Source organism: Balaenoptera musculus, chromosome 5 (assembly GCF_009873245.2).
Source record: "Balaenoptera musculus isolate JJ_BM4_2016_0621 chromosome 5, mBalMus1.pri.v3, whole genome shotgun sequence".
NCBI lineage: Eukaryota > Metazoa > Chordata > Mammalia > Artiodactyla > Balaenopteridae > Balaenoptera > Balaenoptera musculus.
This window is the reverse complement of record NC_045789.1, coordinates 140,221,289-140,233,038: the sequence shown is the minus strand read 5'-3', so window position 1 is coordinate 140,233,038 and position 11,750 is coordinate 140,221,289. Positions and strand designations below refer to the sequence as shown.

The window sequence follows — 11,750 nt, the reverse complement described above, 5'->3', positions numbered from 1 at the left end:
GTGGCATCAAAGTTTTTGTCTGAAAAGCGAGTTGAGGTGATGGAAGAGTGGGATTTCAGAACCGCGGACCGACGAGCAGGCCCCAATCCCACGGAGCCAGCGCTCCATCTGCAGGAAGCCCGGGGGCGGCACCACGTGGGCTCCTCTTAGGTGGCCACCGCGTCCCCTCTCGGCTCCCGCCAGCCCCTCCCCCTCGTCACCTGCCGCCGAGTGGTAAACAGGTGAACTCTGCTCTGCACACGCACCTACGTTTTCCCGTTTGAGGTCTCACGCTCACCGGACTTGGATGCACACAGGGGACACAACAGGGCCAGGGATTTTACAACACGGGAGCATTTTCTGACGCTCGACGACTTCTGCTGACTTTTGCTATCCGGCAGCAGGGATGGCTGCACACCGAGAGCCCCGGGGAAGGAGGGCGGGGAACGCCCTGGCTACAAGCTACAAAGCGCAGCCTGCCCAGCCTCGGCTTCCCGTGCGCACAGCGCGTGGCATCTGCTTCCCGCCCTCAGGCGCGGGCCTGACCCCGGTGAGAGGAGCCGGCAGTCTGGGGGCAAGTTCCAGGTGACTGCTACACGAAGGATCGTAATTAACCGTCTTTCCAGCTGGCCTTGTCCAGAGCGACACTGGGGTGAGGAGGGCGCGATCGGCCTGCAGGGGGAAGTCACACACGAAGCCCACGTCTGGAGACAGATGAGCCTCACGTGACGGGCCCACCTGGGCAACGAAAGGCACCCCCGGCCCTGGGGCGGGTCTGACCCACGTGGCCACCCGCAGGCCTCGGTGCTCAGTGCCCAGACCCCCCCTCGCCTACCCAGGAGCCGAGGCTGGAAGCCCCCAGCAGGGAGGAGGCAGGGGATGGTCACCCCTAAGGAAGTTCTAAGGTACCAAATGCAAACACATCATACACTGCTGCCCCAAGAGAGTCCGAAAAACACTTTATTCACGCGTATCACTGAGTCGCTCCATCAGGAAAACGCAGAATCACGGCACTGGACACGCGCACATGTTGCGGGCAGGCGCCAAGCCAACGTCCAGACGGGCGGGATCCTGCTCATCGCTCGTGCACGAGCCCCCCGAGGCCGGCAGACCCTGCGGGAAGCGGCAGAGGCACAACCCACAGGGAGCGCACAGGTGAGCACGGCTGGGTTCTGGCCCACTTCCAAAGGCTCAGAAACGCAGCTCTCAGGGACACCCCAAGCTCCGTGTCTGCTCCCCACACAGCGCTTGCCTTTCCCCGCGGCACTTACCTAAATGCTGCCTCTGCAGCAGCCCCGAGATGCTGAGGGGCTGCCTGGGTGCCGCCCCTCTCCCGGCTCTGCCTGCCGCCTGGGTCGCAGGGCTCTGGCTGGGCCACTCGCGGGGCGTCTGCAGGGCTGGGATCCTAGTGGTAAATTCAACAGACAAAATCACCCGCGCCTTCGGCAACGAGGTCACTCAAGCGTGGACTGTTTCTCGGTTTTCAAGGCAGCGCGGCCAGCCTGGGGCCGCCGGTACAGCGGGAGCAGCTCACGCGCAGTGCACGGCAGGCAGCCCCGTGGGAGGGCTTCTCTGGGCCCTGGTGACCGTGGCAGGGCCCCCGAGAACTGCTGCCCGTTACCAGGGCCCAGGACCTGTATCGCTGGACCCTCCCACAGGGCCCCTCTGTGCTGACGCTGAAAGAGTCAAGTTACAGTCAGAGGGCTCGGAGCTGGGGCGGGCTCCTGCTGTGGAGTGGGGTGCAGGCAGCCTCACAGGGGTCCCGGGCGCAGCCTGTGGTCAGGGGCTGGGTGGGTGGCTCTGTGAGTGGAGGGGCGGTGGGCGCGCGGTCTGGAGGCCAGCGGCTGGACTGTGCCGAGGGGCAAAGCGTGGACAGGCTTCGGGAGAGGGGTCGGGGGAGGGCCCACCTTCGGAGACGCCGCCTGAGCGCCCAGCGCTGAGGAGGGAGCCCCGCGCGGAGCCGGCCCCGCGTGCAGGAAGGGCACGCGGTGGCGCTGGGACCTGACCTGGCAGAGGGGGCAGCACCGGCCGCAGCGGCCACCTGCCCTTCAGGAAACCCTGCCGACCCCAGGCTGTCCTGGAGTAAAACGTCCTGCAGCCGCAATGGCTCTTCCGGGGATTTTCGCGACAGGGCACCTGCTTAAGTTACGTTTTAGCTTCAAGAACATGACGTGGTCTACTGGGCCCCGCCTCACTCAGGGCCCGCGGATGGCGCCGGGACGGGCGGGTCCCTCCCGCCCCCACCTAATCCTGTCACCCCCCCCAGGAGCCGCGAGCGGGCCCTACCTGAGCGCCTGGGGCTCGCTGGGGTGACTCGGTGTCAGGCCGCGGTGCTGAGGGCGGTGGGCAACGCTGCCTGGGGGTGGGCGAGAAGTGAACGAGTTGCTTCCCCATCCCTGCCACAGGTGGAGACCTGCCCCCGCCCGGGAGGGTGCGGACCCCACCCTCTTCCCCATCTTCTCACCCACGTGCACCGTCCTGACCGCGCGGTCTCATGCCCGGACCGGCCGGGGCTGACCTTCAGCCGCTGTCCACACTCACACTGCCCGCGGACTCCGTTGGGCGCCACCCCTGGTATGCAGCAGGCGCTCAATAAATGTCCGGACCTGCACTCTAAGCCTTGGCTCCTGTTACTCTGACAACCACTCCGGGGACAAGAGAGAGAGCGTGGGGCTGCGGGCGACCCCTGGCGCCAGGACCGCCGTGTCACCTCCACCCAGACCGCAGGAGTTTTACACGGCTCGACTTCTGCCCGTTGACAGCTTCTGGGCTAATAAGAAGCTTCTTTTAAAGATGTAAATGATCCCTGGTATGCTTTAGTCACACCAGGGAGCAGACATGAAAAGACTGCTCTTCTTTAATACCTGAATTCCTCTGCATCTAAAGTTTGGAGAGTTTCAACAGAAGGAAGCCAGGGAAAGAAGGGCAGACAGCATTTAGGTTAGGCTCCCTCTGTGTCCTTTCACGGTACCCCTTTCATAACCAAAGAACCTGGACCAGAGAGGGTGAGTGCCTTTCCCAAGGCTGCACAGCACGAGGTGGGCAATGGGGGTCTCATCTCTTTGTCTTGGGCTGTGCCCACTGCAGGTGACCCTCAGAAAGCCCCGGAGAACAGCTGAGAACCAGGAGGATAAACCATCTCGGCAGCTACGTTCATCGGGTTTGTTATTTTCTGTACTTTATGAGGGTCTGACGTCTGGGGGCCTTGCTGACCCTGGAGGCACTGCCCCTGCCAGGGCGGGCCCACTCCCAGAGGCGGTACTGGTCTGCCTGTGAGCGGGGCATGCCTGTGATATGAAGAGCAGCCAATCCAGAGACGGCTCTGAGCCCCTCCTCCATCCGCTGCCCCACTCGGCCCCAATCAGCCCGGCCGGACCTCAGACAAGCGGGGCGGCCCCGACACCTGCGACCACAGAGATGCTCAAGCCAGCCAACGTCAAGCCTGCCAGCCTCTCCCGCGGCCCTGCCATTCCTCCCTTGAAAACTGCGGCCAAGGCTCTGGCCCAGGCCTCCGCCTCACCCCTCCCGGCGGCCGTGCCGCCTGCCTCCGGCGGCTGTGAGTCCCTCTCCCTCCTGCACGGCGGCGGCTCCTGACCTGCTGGCCTCACACGCCTGACGGGTCCCGGGTGCAATCCTCTGTTCAGCGACTACACGCGCGACCCCACGACGGCCAGCAGCAGCACTTTCTCACGTGCGCTTTACAGGACTTCATGGGGACAACGGTTACCCACACAGCTGAGGCCGCCGAGGCCTCACGGGTCGTGCGGGCAGCGCTCTGGCCGCAGGAACAGCGGGTGCCAGGCCCTCAGTAGGGGGTCTTTTGGGTCCTGCCTGAGAACCACGGGCCACGGCAGTTCTCGGTCCTGAGGGCGGTGACCCCGGGCGCCGCAGGAGGCCCGGGCAGCACCGAGGAGCCGCCCCCAGGGCCGGTGCTGCAGCCTGACTGAAAGCCAGTGACCGGCTGAGGCTCCACAGCCAACAGGACACATCCAAGTCAGGGCCGGGTCTCTGTTCAGGAAAGCGGTGTGATTCAACACACTTGGAAAGATTGCCATTGAAAAATTTAAATGCAAAACATGTTGACATTCAAAGAGGGTAAGTTTCAAGGTCGAGAATGTGGGGACACTCGTGTCCCTGTGCTGCCAGGCAGACAGGCTGCGTCCTGTGGACGAGACCTGGGCACTGACGGCGGGCGGCCCGAGATGTGTGAACGGGTCGGCATCGTGCACAAGCTCGTGGGACAGACCGGCAGGGGAGCAAGGCTGAGGCACCCGCGGCTCCTCAACTCACCCAGGGAGCGTTCGCCGAGAAGGGACCTCCAGCTGGGTGGAGCTGAAGTCCGCGAAGCCCCTCCCCAAGACCGAGCACGAGACGGGACCATTTTAGGACATCGTCTAAGACAGACAACAGCGTCCGTGCCCGGACACCCACTGCCGCCTGCCTGGGAAGGGGGCTTCCTTGCCTGGGCCGTGAGCGGCCCCTGTGAAGCTGCGCCTTTGCGTCGGGGGTGGAGAGCAGGAGGAAAGGGCACGGCCGGGGGTGACCCTGCAGGAATTGGGGGGGCACAGTTTTGCTGCGTGCAGAGCAGAGACTGAGCACAGAGAGGCCGCCCTGCCTGAGAGATGCCCGGGCGCCAGCTCGCACAGGCCCGCAGAGCAGCCACGGCCACCCTGGAAGAGAAGGGCGAGGACAGAGGACTCACACTGACGAATTTGCCAAGTCCTCCAAAGCCACAGTGAGCAAAGGGCAGAGACAGTCTTCAGAGCAAAGGGGAAAAGCGACTCATCACACACGAGGACACGGCTGAGGGCGGCGACTCCGCACCAGAAACAAGGGAGGGGCCGGAGGCAGCAGGAGGACCCCGCAAGGTGCCAAGAACAGTCACCTGAGAATTCTCTTCCCAGTGAGATTATCCTCCAAATGAAGACATCATCATTCAAAGGTGACAGAAACTCGGAGAATTCACAGCTGGCCAAACTGCCCCACAATAAAACGGTACTTGGGTCTGAAAGGAATACCCACCGACAAGCACTTGGTTCCACAGGAAGGAAGTGGGTCCAGAAACCTGACAAGCGGGAGGGGCACATGTGCTTTTGTTTCCTCTCCTGATCTTTAGGACACGTGAGTTTCTGTAAGGGAAGTCATTACAGGCCATATCGCTGGGGTTCTACGTAACCTAAGTGGCTACACATAAACAAAGCATCACAAAGCAGCGAGTAAACAGACTGCACGGGCGAAGCTGCTGCATTTGACCAGAATCCAGCTGGATGGCCGATAAGAGGCGTGAGGCTACTCCCGAGGCAAGAAAACAAGAGACAGCATAAATATCAACGGAAGGTCGAGTCTCCCAGTCCGCTCTGGCTGCCACGCCACCACCGCAGGCTGGGGCTTCAACAGACGTTTATTTCTCACAGGCCCCGAGGCTGGAGTCCAAGATCAAGGTGCCGGCAGATCTGACTCCTGGTGATCCAGTGGATCCCGCTTCCTGCCTGCAGACGGTGCCTTCCTGCTGTGTCCGCACGTGACCTCTTCCCGCGCGTGCCGTCTCTCGTGAGGACACGAATCCTATCACATTAGGTCCCACCCTCAGGACGGCGCTGACCTCCTAGAGACCCCTGACTCCGAATGCAGTCACAGCTCTGAGGGGACACAGGGCACTAAAAATATTTAATGCCAAAGAAGGCAGTTAAGGAGATACAGATAAACAAAAAATCCCAAAAACACATGGCAAAGAGGCAGACATCAATCCAAACCTATTAATAACTATGCTGACTCAATGGACTAAACACTCCAGTCAGAGGCAGAGATTACAAGCAGGATGCAAGCACACATTGTCCACAAGATGCACACTCTGGGTTCAAAGACACAATCAGGCGAAAGCAAGGAACGAAAAGATGCCCCATGCAAACTGTACCCAATCTGAAATTAAAGAAAATTCCACTATCAAGATAACTCACGGACTTCCCTGGTGGCGCAGTGGTTAAGAATTCGCCTGCCAGGGCAGGGAACATGGGTTCGAGCCCTGGTCCGGGAAGATCCCACATGCTGCGGAGCAACTAAGCCCGTGTGCCACAACTATGGAGCCTGCGCTCTAGAACCCGCAAGGCCACAACTGCTGAGCCCGCGTGCGACAACTGCTGAAGCCCGCACGCCTAGAGCCCGTGCTCCGCAACAAGAGAAGCCACCGCGATGAGAAGACTGCGCACCGCAATGAAGAGTGGCCCCCGCTCGCCACAACTGGTGAAAAGCCCGCACGCAGCAACGAAGACCCAATGCAGCCAAAAATAAATAAATAAATTAAAAAAAAAAAAGACACATGCACCCCAGTGTTCATGGCAGCACTATTTACAATAGCCAGGACGTGGAAGCAACCTAAATGTCCATCAACAGAGGAATGGATAAAGAAGATGTGGTACATATATATGATGGAATATTACTCAGCCATAAAAAGGAATGAAATCGGGTCACTTGTAGAGACGTGGATGGACCTAGAGACAGTCATACAGAGTGAAGTAAGTCAGAAAGAGAAAAAGAAATTTCATATGTTAATGCATATATGTGGAATCTAGAAAAATGATATAAATGATCTTATTTGTAAAGCAGAAATAGAGACACAGACGTAGAGAACAAATGTTTGGATACCAAGGGGGAAAGGGGTGGGGTGGGAGGAATTGGGAGATTGGGATTGACACATATGTACTATTGTTACTATATATAAAATAGACAGCTGATGGGAACACACTGTATAGCACAGGGAACTCTACTTAATGCACTGTAGTGTCCTAAATGGTGGGGATATGTGTATACATATGGCTGATTCATTTTGCTGCACAGTAGAAGCTAACACAACATTGTAAAGCAACTATACTACAATAAAAATAAATTTAAAAAAAAAAGGAAGGCCTTGGGCCCTGACAGGTCAGTGCTGACACCCTCGCCTCCCTCCTGGCCCATGGAGGTCTTTGTGTAGGACCGGGTTCTCTGTGGGCGTCAGTCTGGTCTCCACTCACTAGGGCCCCTGTCCCTAGTGTGTAGGCCTCACCCAGGCCCTCAGAGGAGGCGTGGCTTCTGTCCTGTTTCCCTTGGAAGATGGGGCTCGAGGCGCGTTGGGTGCTGTCCAGGGTCTCGGGTGGAGGTCAAGCGCGGGGCTCACGTGCACACGGAGCCCTTGCCATGGGCCCCCTGCCCTCCTGGCACCCTGCTCAGCCCTCCTCCGAGCCGGCAGTGGATTCTGGAGCCGCTTCCCCTGCAGCCGCCCCTCCACAGGGTCCTCCAGAAGCTCCTCGGGGGCCCTGGCCCTTCGAGTGCATTTCCTAGTTTCTAGCTCGGGTCTCGCTTTCCCTAAGTGCAGTGTTACTGTCATTTCAGCTGAGATGGGGAGCGGCTGGGCCCGTACGCTTGGTACAGACTGGGAGGGGCCCAGGCTCCTGGTCTCATCGGCCTGTGTGTGTCCTTGTCCCGGCCCTTCTGTGTCTCTTGTGCTGTTGTGACTGGGTGGTGGGTGGGGGCAGGAGGCAGGTATATCTGCACGAGGAGTGTACGTGGGCAGGTGCCGGTTCGTAAACCCTACTTTTTCATGTTTGCTTTTTAAATAACTCAACACGGGGCTTCCCTGGTGGCGCAGTGGTTAAGAATCCTCCTGCCAATGCAAGGGACAGGGGTTCGAGCCCTAGTCTAGGAAGATCCCACATGCCAAGGAGCAACTAAGCCACATGTGCCACAACTACCGAACCTGCACCCTAGAGTCCGCGAGCCACAACTCCTGAGCCCGTGTGCCACAACTACTGAGCCCGAGTGCCACAACTACTGAAGCCCATGCACCTAAAGCCCGTGCTCTGCAACAAGAGAAGCCACCCAATAAGAAGCCCGCGAACAGCAACGAACAGTAGCCCCCACTCGCCGCAACTAGAGAAAGCCCGCGCACAGCAACAAAGACCCAAGGCAGCCAAAAAAATAAATAAATTAATTAAAAAAAAAAAAAAAAGATAACTCACTACTCGGGTACCAGTTTATGGATAACGCCTAAGACCCCTACACTGAAAACGATGATTCCTCAGGTCAATCAGGGACCGGTAAGCGGAGAGGCAGACACGTCAGGTCTACCGACCGGAAGACGCAGGAGTGTCGAGAGAGCAACACCCCCAAACCGATGCGCTCCTATCAAAGCCCAGCAGGCTTTTTTGGTAGACTCTGATGAGTGGATCTTAAGATTCATATGGAAATGCAAAGCCCTTAGAAGAGCCAAGATTACTTCGGTAAATTAAGAACGAAGTCTCTGATTTCAAAACTTAACCGTAAAGCACAAGTAATCTTAATAATGTGGCATTTATGAAAGGAAGGATGGAATATACTCATCGACAGAACAGAAAGCCCAGAAGGAAACCTTGATGGTTACGATCAGCTACGTTCACTTTTGGACTGTCAGTTGTCAGTGTACAGAATTACGACGGAGTTTTGCATATGGATCTCGCACCCTGTAGCCTTCCCAAGCTTGTTTATAATTCTTGACAGTATTCTTACAGACCCCTTGGGATCTTCTACAGCAAGATCAGCTGTCTACAAAATAGTTACACCTCCTCCTTTCCAACTTATGCGCCTTAATTTCTGCTCCGCTAGCGCCTCCAGGACAAAGGCAAGTAGACGTGACGGCTGTGGGCATCCTTGTCCTGTTCCTGGTCTCCAGGGAAAAGGTTCCACCTCCCCACATTAGGGTCTTGGCTGCTCTGTATGAGACTGAGGAAGTGCCCTTCTAGTGCGTGTCTCCTAATAGTTTCTACCACGAATGGTTGCGGAATTTTGTCAAATTCTTTTTCTGTTGTAAAGATCTTGTTTTTTAGGTATTTCATTCTACAAATACAGTTAATTGATCTTCAGATGTCAATAACCTTGAATTCCTGAGATAAACCCCATTTGGTGATGGTATATAAATCCTTTTATATGTTGCTAGATTTGATTGCCTCGTATATTTTTAAAGAATTCTGCACCAATATTCATGAAGATTATTGTTCAGTTTTTTCCCCGTGTTATCTTTGGCTGTGTTATTAAGATACCACTGACATAAAAGGAATTGGGAAGTTTTTGATCCTCTCCTACTTTCTTAAAGAGTTTATGTAGGATTGGTATTAGTTCTTCTCTAAATGTTTCAAAGAATTCACCCATGAAGCCAATGAGAATTAGGCTTTTCTTTGTGGAAAGATTTTAAAATTACTAATTCAACTTCTTTATTTGATAGAGGTCTACCCAGACTTACTATTTCCTCTTGAGGTAGTTTTGATATTTTCTCTCTTTCTAGGAATTTGTCCATTGCATGTAAGTCATCTACTTTGTTGGCAGAGTTGCTCATAATATTCATTATAATCCTTTTATTATCTGTAGGATGTGTAGTGATGTTCCTTCTTTCATTTCTTATACTAGTAATTTGTGTTCTCTTTTTTTCTTGGTCAGTCTAGGCAAGAGTTTGCTAATTTTTTCAAAGGATAAACTTTAGGTTCCACTGGTTTTCTCTACTGTTTTTGTTTCCTATTTTGTAGATTTCTACTCTATTCTCTTGTAGCTTCTTAAGGTGGAAGCTTAGATAACTGATTTTAGATCTCCTTCCTAATATAAGCACTTAAAGTTATACATTTCCCTCTAAGCTCCGCTTTACCTGCATCCTGTAAATTTGGTACACTGTATTTTCTTCCACTCAGTTCAAGATACTTTCTGATATCACTGGTGACGTTTTTTCTTTGATCCATAAGCTAGTTATAATTGTGTTGTTTAATTTCCAAATATTTTATTCTCAGAATTTTTTTCTGTTGATTTCCAATTTAATTCCATTGTGGCCCCAAAATACACTCCATATGAACAGTCCTAAGTATCAGGACCTGTTTTGTGTCCCACCGTGTGATCTTTTCCAGAGAATGTCCCATTTGCACTTGGAAAGACTGCACACTCCGCTGTTGCTGGTGGCGTCGCGTTTGTCAGATAAGCAGTCTCTCATCTTCTCTCTGATCAATTGTCTAGTTGTCCCATCGACTATTGATAGTGGGCTATTGCAATGCTCAAATCATGTGTTGAATTAAGTCTCTTTTTAACTCTGGCCTCATGCGTTTGGGGACTTTCTTTTGTGGCGTGTTTGCACTAACGGTTATGTCTTCCTGATAAATGGACCTTTAATCATCATGAAATGCCCGTCTCTAGAGACGTTTCCTATCTTATGACCTGTGTGTGTGATGTGAAGACAGCTGCTCCAGCTCTGTACTGGCTGGCTTGCTTGATGCACCCTGTCCGTCATCTTGTCTCAGCCTATTTGTGCCTCTGGGTCCGAGATGTGTCCCTTGCAGACAGTGTGCAGCAGTCTGACGTCTCTGCCTCTGTTGCACACTCATACCCGATGCCGTCTGTGGCTTACGTCAGCGTGTCCGCTTTGCTCTTTCCCTATGTGTCTCGTGTCTTTTTCATTCCTGCTTCCCTCACAGCTTTCCACCTCTGAGGGGAGAGCACCGAGCTCCCAAGACTGGATGGTCGGCTCTTCTTTCCATTGGCAGCTTTTCCTCTGCTGTCAGGCGTATAAGCATTTGTAATTGTGTGTCTTCCTGACATCCTGTTACGAGGGGTCCCTTCTGCTCCTGGCCTCCAGAACCGTCCTCGTCCTGGTCTGTTTCTCTGATACTCACACCGCACCCCAGCCCTCATCTGGCTGCCAAACGCACGGTGTCCTGTCACTTGGGACGTGTCTGTGCTGCTGTAGTTCAAGCACGGCTCTCGTGGGGAGCACGCGGGGCATCTCTTCACCGGTGTGGCCGGTTGCTCATGGGTACTGGGCGGCTGACGTGCACCTGCACCTGCCATCCTGCTATTTACTGTCTGCACCTCATTCTCTTTCCTGCCAGTCTGCCCGTGTTGCCTTCTAAATGCTTTTCAATGTAAGTATTTCAATTCCTCTTTTAAACTGCATTTTTGTTTTTTAAAACACTGAAGTATAGTTAATTTACAGTGCTGTGCTAGTTTCAAGTGTACAGCTACGTGATTCAGTTATACATACATATATATTCTTTTTCAGATGCTTTTCCATTTTAGGTCGTTACAAGATATTGATAGAATGGATAAACAACAAGATCCTACTGTAACAGCACAGGGAACTACATTCAATATCTGCCAGACCCCCGGTTCCTGAGGGAAAGATGCTCCCAGCGCCGGGCTCTGCCCCGCAGACCTGCCGACGTTGACCTGAAACCCACACCCGCACGGCAGCATGAAGGTGGGGGCACAAGGCGGGGACACTGGGCTAGTCACGAGGGCGGAGAGGACGTTGACGCCCACAGGACACCCCAGCGCCCAGGGGAAACGCCACCTCCAAAACCAAGGGAACCCTGACGGGCGGACACTCCAGCTGCACAGGAGGATGGAGGTGGGAAGCATGAGAGGAAAGGGCCCTGGAGCGACAGATGGCCTGGGATCCCAGGGGAGGGCAGGGAAGGGAGACAGGAAGACACAGGCCTGACCTGTGAGCTGAGGCTGGGAGCACAGCACCCACGAAGGGGAGGGGAGGGGAGGGGAAGGGAGGAAGGGGCAGGCGCAGCAGCGATGCCAAAGTGCAGAAGCAAATCGAGCCCCAGCCAGGTGCTCAGGTGCAAGGGCGGCACCAAGAGGCCCTAGACAGATGCGGCTCAGAAAACCTACACCTCAGAGGCAACTATCAGAATCTCAACTTCAGCAAGAAAAAAAATGAATCTAAGGACGGAGATGCAAGAAGCAACGGCAAGAAAGAAAACAGAAGAGCTGACGAT

General features: G+C 54.8%; 1 protein-coding gene across 1 annotated transcript in view; it reads right to left on the bottom strand.

Moving 5' to 3' along the window:
* Positions 1 to 1,013: 1,013 nt before the first annotated feature.
* Positions 1,014 to 11,750, bottom strand: part of RNF212 (ring finger protein 212) — a 28,141-nt gene continuing 17,404 nt past the window's right edge. Inside the window, exons 10-12 of the mRNA XM_036853753.1 lie at positions 2,266 to 2,335; positions 1,251 to 1,384; positions 1,014 to 1,092 (exon numbers count right to left, since the gene is read on the bottom strand). Of these exons, the coding sequence (XP_036709648.1) occupies positions 1,055 to 1,092; positions 1,251 to 1,384; positions 2,266 to 2,335 (242 nt within the window). The 3' untranslated portion in view covers positions 1,014 to 1,054. The remainder of the gene's footprint in view (positions 1,093 to 1,250; positions 1,385 to 2,265; positions 2,336 to 11,750) is intronic.